The sequence below is a fragment of the Cricetulus griseus genome, chromosome 6 (genome assembly GCF_003668045.3).
Source record: "Cricetulus griseus strain 17A/GY chromosome 6, alternate assembly CriGri-PICRH-1.0, whole genome shotgun sequence".
Lineage (NCBI taxonomy): Eukaryota > Metazoa > Chordata > Mammalia > Rodentia > Cricetidae > Cricetulus > Cricetulus griseus.
The window spans coordinates 51414765-51430520 of NC_048599.1; the positions used below are offsets into that span (position 1 = coordinate 51414765).

The 15756-nt window shown below is 46.2% G+C and overlaps 1 protein-coding gene across 4 annotated transcripts in view; it reads left to right on the plus strand.

The window, feature by feature from the left end:
• Ncaph (non-SMC condensin I complex subunit H) overlaps positions 1–12908 on the plus strand; it is a 29940-nt gene extending 17032 nt beyond the window's left edge. For 3 of the 4 annotated variants that reach the window (XM_027421911.1, XM_027421912.2, XM_027421910.2), the window contains exons 12-18: positions 246–368; positions 3692–3802; positions 6146–6328; positions 7581–7697; positions 9249–9340; positions 9468–9543; positions 11778–12247. In XM_027421911.1, coding sequence (XP_027277712.1) covers positions 246–368; positions 3692–3802; positions 6146–6328; positions 7581–7697; positions 9249–9340; positions 9468–9543; positions 11778–11837 — 762 coding nt within the window. In that variant the 3' untranslated portion in view covers positions 11838–12247. Of the gene's footprint in view, positions 1–245; positions 369–3691; positions 3803–6145; positions 6329–7580; positions 7698–9248; positions 9341–9467; positions 9544–11777; positions 12248–12804 lie in introns of those variants that run through there. The other variant, XR_003486549.2, reaches the window with a different exon arrangement.
• Positions 12909–15756: the final 2848 nt, after the last annotated feature.

Below are 15756 nucleotides of genomic sequence, written 5' to 3' on the forward strand. Positions count from 1 at the left end.
TTCCCTATGGAGGGATACCTTGCTCAGCCTAGATAGATACAGGGGGGAGGGCCTCTGTACTGTCCCAAATGATGTGACAGACTTTGATGATCCACCATGGGAGGCCTCACCCTCTCTGAGGAGTGGATGAGGGGTGGGATGGGGGGGTTGGTGGGAGGATGGCAGAGAGAGGGAACTGGGATTGGCATGTAAAATAAGATTGTTTTTAATTTAAATAAAAAAATGTCCTTTTTTTTTATGAATAGGCTGCCACCACTCTGACCAAGTTCACTTTGGAGAACCAGAATTGGAAAGTCACCACTCTTCCCACAGATTTCCACTATGAAACAGATGCTCTCGTCCAGCTCCACCTCAAACCAGGCATAAGGGTAGGATGATGCCTCCCTTCCTTTAAGCTGTTGCCCATTGATGACCTGTGTGGATCAGGTGGCTTTTAGTGTCACTGCTGGGCAGCAGCTAGGAGGAGAGTAGGAGGAGAGGAGAGAGTCAAGGAGAATCACAGGAGGGCAGGTGGGTGGGTGGAGCGAGAGGACAGACAGAGACTGGAGGAGAGCCGTCACTTTGGAAGGCTCTGCCGTTGGTTACACCCAGCTTCGGTTGTCCCACTTTGGCAGGGTCAGCTGCAGGAGTAGTTTATAGTTTCCTCATTATTTTGTCTGTTCCTCTACAAGAGCTGGAGTTCTTTTTGTCTCTTTGTGGATCTAGGGATTGAATTTCCCAAGGAGCGTGTCTTCGCCAGGGTTTTTACCACTGCAACAAAACACTAGACCAAAAAGCAAGTTGGGAAGGAAAGAGTTTATTCAGTTTTCACACCCACAGAAGTGTCCATCACTCAAGGATGTCTGGACAGGAACTTCAAGCAGGGCAGGATCCTGGAGGCAGGAGCTGATGCAGAGACCATAAAGTAGTGCTGCTTACTTGTTTACTTCCCCTGGCTTGCTCAGCCTGCTTTCTTGTAGACCCCAGGACCAGTAGCCCAGGGATAGAACCGCCCATAATGGGCTGGGCCCTCCCTCATTGATCACCAATTGAGAAAATGCCTTACAGCTGGAACTCATGGAGGCGTTTCCTCAACTGAGACTTCTCTCTTTCTGATGACTCTAGCTTGTGTCAAGTTGGCACACAAAACCAGCCAGTATAGAACATTTTCTAGCTTTTATTTGTTTTCTTTTGAGAGTGTTCACTTTGTAGCTCATGCTGGCCTCGAACTCGATTCATATTCCTAACTTGCCTCAACTTGGGATCCTCATGCTTCATCACCAGGGTTCCAGTTGTGCACCATTACGTTCTGTCAACACATAATTTTAGTGATAGCCATATATTTTCCTGAATTCACCAATATGCTACACTCTACTTACACAGACTGGCATGTTTTCTTTCTGACCAATGTAATTAACAGAAATGTTTTGCCGAGCATGGAAGCATGGGAGACATGCTGCAGCAGCACTGAGCTGCAGCTGTGGCTCCAGCAGGGACTTGTTGTGCTCAAGGCATAAACAGACTGATACAGAATGGCAGAGCAAGGCTGAGGCACAGTTACACAGCCGAAGCCTCTTGGGTAGTCACCCTCCCTGTAACCATTTTTTTTTTGGGGGGGGGTTCGAGACAGGGTTTCTCTGTGTAGCTTTGGAGCCTATCCTGGCACTCTCTTTGGAGACCAGGCTGGCCTCCAACTCACAGAGATCTGACTGCCTCTGCCTCCCAAGTGCTGGGATTAAAGGCGTGCGCCACCAGCACCCGGCTCCCTGTAGCCCTTATTATGAACTTTTCAGTAGTATAGCGGTGAAGGAGAATAAAGCCATTGTACTGTAGGGCCTGACTTTGGTGGTTTGATTTCCTTCCTTCCTTCCTTCCTTCCTTCCTTCCTTCCTTCCTTCCTTCCTTCCTTCCCTCCCTCCCTCTCTCCCTCCCTCCCTCCCTCCCTCCCTTTCTTCCTTTTTTATTTTTTAAAGACACTTTCTCTAGGTAGCCTCAGCTCTCCTGGAACTAGCTCTTGTAGACCAGACTGGCTTCGAACTCACAGAGATCTGCCTGCCTCTGCCTCCTTAGTGCTGGGATTAAAGGCATGTGTTTTTCTTGGTTTTTTTTTGTTTGTTTACTTTGTTTGTTTGTTTTCAGGGTGTAGTTCAGGCTAGCCTGAAACTCACTCTATGTAGCCTAGGCTCTCCACCTCCCAAGTGCTAGGATGAGCCACCATGCCTGTCTCATAATTGTTCCCTATAGAAGAAAGAACTCTGGTTCTTCTTGTATTCAGAATCACAGTCTCCATGAGAGGCCAGCAGTGGAAAGCTGGAGATCCTTTTTTCTTCAGCACAGCTCCACTGTGAAAAGGACACTGGAAGTTTGCAGGGGCAAGCTAGCACATACTCAGAGCAGGGTGTTCCAGTGGAGAAGAACTTCCAATATCATATGAGAAACAGTGGGAAAATGTGGGGCATTTCTTAACTCACTAAATATTAGATACTATTTTTGAATTTGTGTTATGAAAATACTGTTTTATAAAGGGCTGATTTTGAAGTATAGAATAGTCAAGATAGTGTTGGAAGCTGAATCCATCTCCAGCCGTTCCCCTTAACTCAAAGACATATATCCCAAGTACAGACCACTACTGTAAGAGCTGCAGATGTTTGAGGGCTGTGGTTACCGAGCCCTTCCAGAGGGAGGCACTGTTCTGTGAGGCTATGGAAGATTCAATGGAGATTCTTGGGTAATTAGGAGAAGGAGCCGGATGCTTTTGGATTGCTGTGTAGTGAGTGAGCATCTGCAGTGGGATAATCCTCTGGCACCCTGTGAAGATTTGTCTCTCAAATTGGTTTTATAAACTACTGATTGGTCAGTAGCCAGACAGGAAGTATGGGCGGGGCGACCAAACTAAGGATGCAAGGATGAAGAAGGGCAAAGTAAAAGTGGTGAGGAGATGCGGAGAAGCAAGATGGGTATGCCAAACTGAGAAAAGGTATCAAGCCACGTGGCAAAGTGTAGATAAGAAATATGGGTTAATTTTAGTGTAAGAGTTAGCTAGTAACAAGCATTTAAATTAATATTAAGCCGCTGTGTTGGCTATTTGAGAAGTCAGTTTTCTCCTCCTATCACTTTGGACCTGGATATTGAACTTAGGTTGCCAGGCTTGGTAGCAAGCACCTTTACCCACCGTCCTCCTGATTCCACTTTTTCTTTTCTGAGACAGTCTGGCTGCACTCTGTGATCACCAATTAGCTAAACTGGCTGGCCAGCAGAATTCTAGGGATCCATTGCTCTTTTTTCCTGAACTAGGTAGGGTTGGACACTTAGGCCCTATGCTTGCAAGGCCGGCACTGTACAGAGTCCTCCCCAGCCCTGGTAGACTGCCTTTGCAATAACGAAATGAGTTCTTAGCAGGATTGTTCAAGTACAAGTTGAATTTCTTTCAGCAAGGTGGCCAACCTTTGCTTTTAAATAAAATTGCAGATCAGAGGAGGAAGTGTTTTGGTTTTGAGGGTGTGTAGAGGCCCTGTACCTTATGTTGAACTGTCCTATGGAGACTAAGGTAGACTATCTAGCCTGTTAAGAGTCTTGCTCTAGGGTCATGTCATTCTAGACTATGCTAGAAACTGAGCGTAGGAAACAAGTTTTATATCCACCAACTTTGTCCAGTAGCTGTTTTTCTAGAAAATTCTTTTTGTATCTCTACCTCCCCCCTCCTTTATTCTAGTTACTTAAGATGGGCCAGGACCAGAAGGCAAAGACTGAGCACTATGAGGAAATTGAAGACTATGATTACAACAATCCTAATGATACCTCCAACTTTTGTCCTGGACTTCAGGTAAGGGGAGAAGAGCTCTTGCCTTTTCCAAATGGAGGGGTGGTCTCTTTCCTGGTTTCCACAGTCCCTTCTGAATGCAAACAGCTATAGGAGTCCTCAGTCTACTAGGCCTTTTCTGGGTGCACAATCAGTCTCCATATAGACCACTGAACAGTTCTGAGAAATGAGCTCAGTGTGGCCACTTTACTTATACTCTGGGTTCAGGAAGCAGTGGGCACCTCTGCTAATGAGTTGACATGTGGATGGGGTCTTTGGCCTGCACAACACAGTGCTAATCTTGGCTGTTGTGGGATTTCAAAGGACTAGTACTACACTCGTGTTCTTAGGAGCTAATGTTTTGGATATAAGACAAAACACATAGACATGTGAAGGTGGTATGGTCTAGTGGGCCAAGAACAATCTGGAAGTATTTATCAGGAGGACTTGTATAGGTCACTCCTTACCTTCATACCTTGGTTGGTTCTAAATCATTTGTTTCTCATTGTGAGTCCACTGAAGAAACAGCCAATAGAAGTAATGGGAGGAAGACAGAAGCCTCTGACCCTGCATGCGGGGAGGGGAAGGAAACGGACAGTCACTTGGTCAGTTTCCTTCCTTTCTTCGGGGAGAGACAGACTGTTGTGTGTTTTTGTTGTTGTTGTTGTTTTTTGTTTTTTTAAGGTTTTATTTATTTATTATGTCTTCTGCCTGCATGCCAGCAGAGGGCACCAGATCTCATTCAAGGTGGTTGTGAGCCACCATGTGGTTGCTGGGAATTGAACTCAGGACCTCTGGAAGAACAGTCAGTGCTCTTAAACACTGAGCCATCTCTCCAGCCCTAGACTGTTGTGTTTTAATGAAAATCTAGTCTTTTGACTTCTTGGCTGATGCTTCTCCAATTTCAGTGCCTATAAGAATCAGCCTGGGGGGCTGGAAAGATGGCTTAGTGGTTAAGAGCAGTGGCTGCTCTTCCAAAGGACCCAGGTTCTATTCCCAGCACCCACATGGCAGCTCACACCTGTCTGTAACTCCAGTACCAGCGGATCTGGTATCCTTACACCAATGCACATAAATAAAGTTAAATAAAGTATTAAAAAAAAAAAAGAATCAGCTTGTTCAGAGTTCTACCTGCTGCCTATCTTATGACTCTGATCTGTTCACTCTGGGCTTGGTTCTGAGAATGACTTTGTGTTGGCTGGGACTGTAGACTCGCATGAATGAAACTGTGGGATTGATCCCTGACACCATATAAACCAGGTGTCTTAGAGTTCTATTGCTGTGAAGGTATACCATGACCACGGTAACTTTATAGTATTTTATTTTTATCATTTTTATTTTATGTACACTGGAGTTTTGTCTGCATATATGCCTGTATGGGGGTGTTGGATCCCCTGGAACAGGAGTTAAAGACAATTGTGAGCTGCCATGTGGGTGCTGGGAATTGAAGCTCTGGCTCTCTGTAAGAGCAGCTAGTGCTCATAACTGCTGAGCCATTTCTACAGCCTGACTACAGTAACTCTTATAAAGGAAAACATTTAATTGGGGCTGGTTTAAAGTGCAGAGGTTTAGCATGGTGACACAGGAAGATATGATGCTGGAGAAATAGCTGAGAGTTATAATCTGGATTTCAGGCAGCAGGAAGAAAGACAGAAACAGACACTGGTTGCTTAAGCTGAAAACCTCAAAGCCCCCCCCCCCCCAGTGACACACTTGCTCCAACAAGGCCACACCTCCTCCAAACAGGTCACATCTCCTAATCCTTTCAAATAGTGCTGCTCCCTATGAGCCTGTGGGGACCATTTTCATCCAAACCATCATACCAGGGCACACCCTGTAATCCCAGTACTCAGGAGGTGGAGGAAGGAGGATCAGAAGTTCAAGCCATCCTTGGCTACAAGGCAAGTTTAAGGTCATCTTGGGATGCATGAGTGTCCTGTGTCCAAAATATATAAGAACGTGACTCCTGCTACCAAATTAGTGTCCAGGATCTCCTGTGCTGCTTTTGTATACTAGGGATGGAACTCAGTACCTCACATGGAGTGTGTGTGCTCTGCTGCTGAGCTATTTGCCCAGCCCCTGTTTTGTAGCTTAGTAGCGCTTGGCTACTAAGCAAAGGTGACAGTGGTCTCTGTGGTCACTGCTTTCTTTGAGCTCATGCTTCAGAAGTCTCAGGCTGATGACACATCCTGCTGTCTCGGGTAGGTTGACATGAAGCAGGAAGAAGTGAAGTGAGCAGCCCACCTTGTGGGCCTCACCTGGTGGGTTCTCAGGTGGTCTCTGCTGCTCTGTGTACATGGACTCTTTCTGGTGGTTTCTAAGCTCCATTGACAGCTTGTGCCAAACTTGAGTTGTTTCCTTGCCCAGGCTGCTGACAGTGATGATGAAGAGTCAGACTTATTTTCGGGACCAATTGGGACCTTTGACCTCGATTCTGATCCTTACTGTATGCCAAAGACAGCACAGGAGAATGGTCAAACATCTTCTGAAAACCAAGGAGTAGACATCACAACTTACAGAGAGTCGAACTTGGTGGCTGAGCCTCAGAAGGTAAGGAAGAGGCAGCAAGGAATCTCCTGGTTCCTGGAAATCTGTTTAATGCCTCTCAGATAGATGAGAGTCTGTCAGCCTGCCCTCCGCCTCTTTTCCTTTTCCATCTTAATCTCTTGCTCTCCAGGCAGCTGAGTTTTAGACAGGGTTGAGCTGATTCATGGTACCAACTAGTTAGGTCATGTAGCACTGACATCTTTCCAAATACCTTATTTTGTTAATTTTTCTTTACTTTTGCTGTGTTGAGAATCAAGCCCAGGCCATAAGTAGGGGTGGATTGATCACTCCAACAAAGTATATGAGTGAAGGCTGCAGCAGTGAGCATATCTTTACATGTTTCTTCACGAGCTTAGCTGTGTGTCCCCTAAAGGCCTTGGCCAGATACAGCTCATTTTATGTTAAACATCTATATGTCCTATACCAAGTGCCAGACTTGGTCCTACCTATATTTGATCTACTCGTCTCTTTTTCACTGGAATTCTTGGTCTTTTTTTTTTTTTTAAGATTTATTTATTTATTATGTACTCAGTGTTCTGCTTGCATATATGTCTGCACACCAGATCTCATTATGGATGGTTGTGAGCCACCATGTGGTTGCTGGAAATTGAACTCAGGATCTCTGGAAGAGCAGCCAGTGCTCTTAAACCTCTGAGCCATCTCTGCAACCTGGAATTCTTAGCCTTGAAGTAAATTACCTCTGATTCAAAAAAACAACAAAAAAACCATTAGGATCTGGGGATGTAGCTTTATTGGTAGAGTATTTCCCAGCATATGTGAAGACCTAATTTCAATCCCCATACTGGCTCTTTAAATTCTGGCTCATTAAAATTGGCCATCGAAGTACACACTTATAATTCTAGCACACAGCTTGGAGGCAAGTGTATCAGAAGTTCAAGATCTACATAGTAAGCTCAGGCCAGCCTGGACTTTTTTTTTTGTGTGTGTGTGTGTGTGTGTGTGTGTGTGTGTGTGTGTGTGACTCTGAGCTGTGTATAATTTCATAGTTGAAACTGGATTTTTGTTTTGTTTTGTTTTTTGTTTTGAGATGGTCTTACTTTGTAGCTCTTGCTATCCTAGAACTCACAGAGATCCAGTTGCCTCTAGGATCAAAGGTGTGTGCCATTATGCTTGGCCTGGATTCCTTCTTGATTTCCAACATTTTCATTCCAGACTTTTGTTTTTTTTTTTTTTTTATAGTAAATTGATAGTGAATGTTTTTCTGCCTAATTTTACTTTGTTACTCTTATTTCAGGTGAATAAAATAGAAATTCATTATGCCAAGACTGCCAAAAAGATGGACATGAAGAAGCTGAAGCAGAACATGTGGAGTCTGCTGACAGAGTTTTCTAGACAGGAGACTGACACAGAGGTAGGTGACAGCACTCGGGTTCTGTAGGTCCCCGTGTGTAGAAGGGAGAGCTGATGTTTACAGTTCATGATCCCTCAGTGTTGTCCATGGCCCCAAAGCAGAGAGATGTAGTCAAAGTTTAAGAAAGACATCATGGCCGGGCATTGGTGGCGCACACCTTTAATCCCAGCACTTGGGAGGAGAGGCAGGTGGATCTCTGTGAGTTCGAGACCAGCTTGGTCTACAAGAGCTAGTTCCAGGACAGCCTCCAAAGCCACAGAGAAACCCTGTCTCGAAAAAAAACAAAAAAAACAAAAAACAAAAAAAAAGACATCATGCTTCTATGAAATTGTTCCAGCAGAGGAGTGGGCAGGTCACATGAAAGTGGTACGCATGGCAAGCTTGTGCCTTGGTCATTGTTTTCCCTTACTGGGGAAGAAAATGTGCAGTAGAAGCTTTTCATGCTGCCTTAGCAACTGAATGTTTTCCAGTATTGACGAGCACTTGGAGTTCTTACTCAGTAGCAACTTAAGTTGGAAACATGACCTTTTGCAGAGTAATCTGTGACTACCTTACAGGTGTCGGAAAGTGTTTAAGCTTTGAGCTGATGTTCTGATTTGGAATGTTTGTTCTCAACAAGAGCACTGGAAAAATAATCACGTTGCCAGATTCTTTCTCCTGAGAGTAAGGCGAACCCTGAGTGTCTGACTGTTCAGATCCAGTCCGCTCTACAAACTCCACATACATATTCTACTGGCTGAGCAGTGAATTGCATAGTTATTGAGGACTCTTAAGCTGTGTGGTCTTGGATATATCAGGAAAAGCCTCACCCCATGTGTTAGTGTGTGTGCTGTAACCAACAGCAGAGACACTCGCCTCAAACGAAAGGCATGCATACTGTCTCAGTTGCCTGCAGTGGGTTGCTTTGGTCTTGTAGTACTTTACAGAAGCACCAAGAAGGGTCGAATCACTTGTACAGTGGCTAGAATGTGAAAGAAAGAATAAGGGCATAGGTCCACTATCCATAGCCACGCCTCCGTGACCGCATTACCTCCTTTTAAAATTCTAGCACCTCAGCCAGGCGTGGTGGGCCTCTGTAAGTTCCAGGCCAGCCTGGTCTAACATAGTTCCAGGCCTGCCTGGCCTACATAGAGAGACCCTGTCTCAAAGAAACAACAAAAACAAGACAAAAATCCCAGCACCTCTTAAGAGTTTGGGGACCAAGGGGCTGGAGAGATGGCTCAGAGGTTAAGAACACTGACTGCTCTTCCAGAGGTCCTGAGTTCAATTCCCAGCAACCACATGGTGGCTCACAACCATCTGTTATGAGATCTGGTGCCCTCTTCTGGTGTGCAGATATACATGGAAGCAGAATGTTGTATAAATAATAAATAAAATCTTTAAAAAAAAAAAGTTTGGGAACCAAACTAAAACATCTCCTTAGGTCTTCCAGAAATAAGTAAGAGTTTATCCTTGCTTCATTCGGTTCACTTTTCTTTATTGGCTATAGAGTTGTACAAGTTTCTGTTGTAAGCGTAAGTGTTCAATCCATAAATATGCTTTTTTGGTTAGGTAAACCACAGTGTCAATGGAAAAGAAGGGGCCCCTGAGCAAGTGGCTGATGAGAAGATGCTCAGTGGGCTCACGAAGGACCTGCAGAAGAGGTGTGTGCTGACAGACAGGGCTGGGGGTGCACATCTCTTCCTGGTCCTGGTCAACTTCTTGGTGGGACTTTTAGCGCAGCAGGCCTCCTGCCCATGACCCACTCAGTGCTTCCGCCTTTCTTTCCAGGCTGCCCCCGCTCATGGCTCAGAACCTCTCCATACCCCTGGCTTTTGCCTGTCTCCTGCATTTAGCCAATGAAAAGGTAGGTCATTTGAGTAAGTACATGAGTGTTTGATTCTACCTTTTCCTGCCTGCTCACTGGATCTTTTATAACAGATTTTCCAGGAGTCACCCCCAGTGGGTGAGATCCCATAATCCTATTCACAGGGCCTGAGTTTCCTGGCACCCATACCGGGCAATACACAACTCTTGTTAACTCCAGCTCAGGAGCTTCTGAAACATTGGCCTTACACCACACACACACACACACACACACACACACACACACACACACACACACACACACACACACACACACACACACACACACACACACACACACACACACACACGCAGGCATGCACATGCACACGTACACACGCACAAATAAAATAAAAAATCGCTGGGCAGTGGTGGTGCATGCCTTTAATCCCAGCACTCAGGAGGTGGAAGCAGGTAGATTTCTGTGAGTTTGAGGCCAGCCTGGTCTACAAAGCGAGTTCCAGGATAGCCTATTACACAGAGAAACCCTGTCTTTCTTTTTTTTTTTTTTCCCAGACAGGGTTTCTCTGTGTAGCTTTGGAGCCTATCCTGGCACTCGCTCTGGAGACCAGGCTGGCCTCGAACTCACAGAGATCTGCCTGCCTCTGCCTCCCGAGTGCTGGGATTAAAGGCGTGCACCACCAATGCCTGGCTGAAACCCTGTCTTGAAAAACCAAAAAATTTTTTTTTCTCTGTGTAGCTCTGGTTATCCTGGAACTCACTCTCGATCAGGTTGGCTATGAACTTAGAGATCGGCCTTCCACCCCCCCACCCCCCTCCCCAGTGTTGGGATCAAAGGCCTGCGTTCTCAACACCCAGCTTAAAAAAAAAAGAAAAAGCTTATGGGGGCAAGGGTGGTGGGCACGGATGACCTGTCTGTGGTTTAGGGATAAGGGATATGGTAGTGGAAGTGTTTCTGTGGGATTCCTGATACAAACATTAGATGCCAAGAATCTGAAGAAAGGCTGAAAACCTAACTGGGTAACTAACTGTGTGGGTTCTGTTATCATCTTAACTAGAGGTCAGTGGGCCCTGGCTGTAAGTCCCATTTGGAGTAGGAGTGTGGTTCACTCAGGTCCCCAGCTCTGGCAGCTCTGTTCCCCTCCCCTAGTGATAAGGCAGGCTTTAGAGACCTCAGAGGCCTTGTTATCTGAAGAATGCCACATGGTCACAGCTCATGCCCTATCAGGCTGAACATGGGACTGGACTTAGACCATTTTGACATAAGATCAGAGTTCTGTGATGACTCAGAGCTTAGCTCCCCCAAGGGAAGCATTCCCCAACACTCCATCCCACACCTTCATCTTCCTGCTTACTCTCATTTTTATTTTATATGCATTGGTGTCTGCATGGATGTCTGTGTGAGGGTGTCAGATCCCTGGAACTACAGTTAACAGACAGAGCTGTGAGCTGCTGGTGCTCCTAACCACTGAGCCATCTCTCCAGCCCCCTGTTCTTACTCTTAGTCACTCCTATGTGGACCATGTCTGTCTAGTTACCACCCCCTTCCCCCTCAGATGCACTGCGTGGTTAGGGCTTTAGGACTCAGGGATAAACGTTCCTGCTTTCTTTTGCCACTATAGCCAGAAGCAAAAACTGACTGGTCAAACTGGAAGCACCCCACCCCCACCACACTCCACCCCGCTAGAGATCAGACTTCAGGCTTTACATATGTTAGGCCAGTGCTCTCCCACTGAAGCCCCCATGCTCTTGTAGCTTATAGAACCTGAGCTAAGATACCAGGCAGGGACAATAGGGAAGACAGTGGGCAGATGGCTAAGTACCAGCACATCTCCCCACTGCACCTTTGAGGCGAGGGTGGGGGGGTGGGAGCAGGGAGAAGACAAGGAAGGGAAACAGCTGCCTGAGGTGAAGATGAAACAGAGTTGATGTGGAAGGGCAGCTGTCACAGTTGCAACAGTTGGGGGATGGGTTATGGACTTGTGGAGGAGGCCAGACAGGTTAGTCATGTGTGTCAAGGCTCTTGGTGGCCTCCCCTTCTGCATCTCTTAGCTTCCTTGGGGCAGATGGCCTGGCTCTTTAGCTTCTGTGGGAGTCATCACCACCACCTGGTGAGAAGCAGCTTTGTACAAACTATTTTTGCCATGAGATGATTTTCCTTATAGTGATGAACAGACCTCATTGTCTGTAGTCACCTTGTCTCCTCAACTAAAATTTATCTCAGGGTTTTGTTCTCAGTTTATCAGAGCCTGTGTGTTTCTTATCTTCCCTCAGAATCTGAAGCTAGAAGGCACAGAGGATCTTTCTGATGTTCTTGTGATGCAAGGAGACTGAGGCCACTCGAGATGGCTGCAGTGGGAGACCCACAGTGTTCCAGCGGCGGCGGAGAGATGCTGGTTGTGGTGTGGCTCTGGCCAACTGCCACAGTGCTGTTGCTCTCCTCCAACTGCCACCTCAGTCTGGATGCCACACTCTGAAGTACCGTGCTGACGGAACTTTCCACATGGGTAACCATCCACCTAGGAGAGGGGAGCTTATTGGTCTGGAGTATAAAGTCAGTCTGTTCTTTATATCCATGTGCTTCTGGTCACTAGAATCTACTTTCCATTCTGTAGTGTTGTAGAGAATAGTTTCTCAGTAGCTTCTTACTGTCTTTAAAGAGTTCTCTGGTCCATGTACATAACATTCATCATTTGTAAACTTAATTGTATAATACTCAAAAATAAAACCATTCTGGTACAATATCTGAGTGCCCAGTAGACATTCAGTATTAGCGTCACATCTGGTTACTCCCCTCAGTTATCCAGGGTGCCATGTCCATCAAGGCAGGGGATACATAAGAGCAAGAGCAAGAGCCAGATTGCCTGTTTGGAGATCAGGTCTGTGTATGAGCACCTATGGATTCTGTGGGCGGGGTGGCAGTAGTAAAGATGATACATAAGTGTTCTCTTGCCCTGTTTTGCCTCAGGCCCGCTGTGAGGCACACAGGAGGGGGCTGGCTGTCTCAGGATGGGCCTTGGTGGCATCCTTGATGCTGTGCTGCTGTCGTCACAGGCTGGACAGTGATAGGATAGATATACAAATCAAACATTCACTGATAATAAATTTCCAATAACATAATGAGACAAAGACTTCTTAATTCTAAGTGCTCATTAAGGCCTGGCTGCACACCTCTTGATGACCCAGAGTATAGTCTGGGATTAAGATGCCTTCTCTCCCCATGTGGCCCTCTTTCAACACATGGGTGTCCAGTCTCTCAGTGGGAGACCCACAGTGTTCCAGCGGCGGCGGAGAGATGCTGGTTGTGGTGTGGCTCTGGCCAACTGCCACAGTGCTGTTGCTCTCCTCCAACTGCCACCTCAGTCTGGATGCCACACTCTGAAGCACCGTGCTGATGGAACTTTCCACATGGGTAACCATCCACCTAGGAAGGCGCTGCCTTCCTGAGATGGTATCAGCATTCATGCAGGACCTGAACTATGTCTCAGCATCACTCCTGACTCCTCTAGTTGTCACTATCTCTCCAGTCCCACAGTCACCACCAAGTCCTGATGCATGTCACCTGTCCTGGATTACAGCAGACTCCCTCCTGTCTTCTATCTCCACACTTCATGACAGCCACTGTCTTAAAACATAACTCTACCCGTTTCTGCCTACAATATCTGTGTCCTCAGTTTGAAGGAGAAAGTCTATACTCTATCTGGGTTGAGAAGGTCCTGTGGAGCTGGGCCCCACCTGTCCAGTCCCAACTTCCTGTGGCTGCAGAATAGATATCAGCCACAAAGGCTGGCTCCCACCTCTGCCTGTCAGGATGCCTTCCCTATACCAGTTCTGCATGGTCCCTGTCTTAGTTACTGTTTTGTGGCTGTGAAGACACTATGAACAAGGCAAGTTATTTTGTTTTTGAGACAGGGGCTGTCTCAAAAACTGGACAGTAGCCCAGGCTGTCATACAATTCTATGTAGACCAGGTTGGCCTAAAACTCAGAGATCCACATGCCTTTGCCAACCTAGTGCTGAGACTAAAAGACGTGTGCCACTATTCCTGGCTTAAGTAAAGCAACTTATAAAAGAAAGCATTTAATTGGGGCTTGTTTACCGTTTCAGAGGGTTATTAGTCTGTGGCTATAATGGCAGGAGCATGGCGGCAGACATGGTGCTGGAGCAGTAGCTGAGAGCTTACATCTTGATCAGAAAGTTGGGGGCAGAGAGACACAGACTGGATCTGGAGTGGACTTTTGAAACCTTAAAGTTCATACCCAGTGACACCTTCAACACGACCATACTTCCTAGTTCTTCCCAAAACAGTGTGGCCGTCTGTGGAGCAAGCATTCAAATATATGACCTTATTGGGGCGGGGAGGGTCATTCTCATTCAAACCACCACATTCTATTCCTTGGCCCCCAATAGGCTTGTAGCCTATTGGACAATGCAAAATGCATTCAGTCCAATTTCAAAAGTTCCCATAGTCTGTAACAGTCTCAACACTGTTTAAAAGTCTCTTCTGAGATTCAAGGCAGTATCTTAATCGCAATACCCACTAAAATAAAAAGTTACGTAATTCCAATGTACAATGGCACACTGCCATTCTGAAAAGCAGGAAAGAAGGCATAGTGAGGAAATACCGGACCCAGAGCAAGACAGAAACCCAGCAGGGCAAACCCCAAATTCTGCATCTCCATGTCTGATGTCAGAGGGCTTAGATGGCTCCTCAGATTCCATTCCTTCCAGCTTTGCTGACTAACACACTTCTTTCTCTTGGGCTGCCTCCACTCCATCTACAGCTCTCCTTGGCGGGTATTCTATGGCTCTGGCATCGCCAACATCTTGGGGTCTCCAAGGCGATACAGCTTCAAGAAATGGCCTCTCTGGGCTGCCATGCAGTGACTCCACTGCCACGCGCCCGGCTTCACCAGCTTTCTTTAACAATGGAAGAAGAATCCATAACCCTTTAACTGCTGTATCCTTGACTAAGGCAGGACCATGTTGTTGAAGCTGCCAAGTTCTGCTTCCTGCTTAGGATGGAGGCTGCAGCTTTCCTTACATAAGCAGATGCTTTCCTGTGTTGAATAAGCTTTCCTTTAGGAGTTTCCTCAGCCCCCCCCCCTTTTTTTGGCTGGGTAGGGTGTTGCACAGAGGGCACCACTCTATTCCATTTCACATCAGACTTTTTGTTTAAACTTCTCATCTCTCTGAGCACAGGACTTGACACTGTATTTCCTGGAGCTCTTTTTCTCAAGTTGTACATTTTGGCCAGGAGTTGGTGGCACACACCTTTAATCCCAGCACTGGGGAGGCAGAGTTCAAGGCTAGCCTAGTCTACAGAATGAGTTCCAGGACAGTTAGAGCTACACAAGAAATCCTGTCTCAACAACAACAACAACAACAACAAAAATTGCACATTTTCTTTTGTATCCATGTCTGACAGGTACAGGAAGAGGACTATTCAGAAAGAGTAGGACCATGGTAGACTAACAGGCAGGTGAAAAGGTGAGCAGAGTCTATGATTCCCATGTATGAAAATGTTATAATGAAACCTGTTTAAAAAAAGCAGTCATGGGGCTGGAGAGATGGCTCAGTGGTTAAGAGCACTGACTGTTCTTCCAGAGGTCCCAAGTTCAATTCCCAGCAACCACATGGTGGCTCACAACCACCTTGGATGAGATATGGTCCCCTCTGCTGGCATGCAGGCAGAAGACTGTATACATAATAAATAAAATCTTAAAAAAAAAAGTCAGTTAAAATAAAGTAGGCTTTGGAAAAAATGCAGGAGGACCGACAAGTACAGGTCCATGGCACTCTGCTCAGCTCAAGATAGGGGAGGCTGATGGACCCGAACAGCCAAGACTGCAGACACGTCCTTGAAGGATGCCACCAGAACATCTTTTGGCAAACTGTCACCTCTTTCCAGTGGCCTTCTGAGTACTTAGCCTGACTGAGCTGAACAACTGGCCAAGCTATAATTCTGTCAAATAATAACTTCAGGACCACAGTGCTGCCTGTGTTACCAAGTCATATTTTTCTTTCCAGGGTCCCCTCCTGTAGGCCCAGCTGCTATGGCACCACTGTCACCAGGCCTTGCTCTAGGCTACCTTATTGTCCATCTCTTCACTACAAACTCAAGTGGCTTACATTTCTACCAGCACTGTGGAGGGATAATTGCTTTACTCACATCCTTGTTGTCATTTATTACTGCTGGCACTCTTCCACCAAAAAACCCTTTCCCTTGAGTAACTTACAAGTTACCTAGTGGT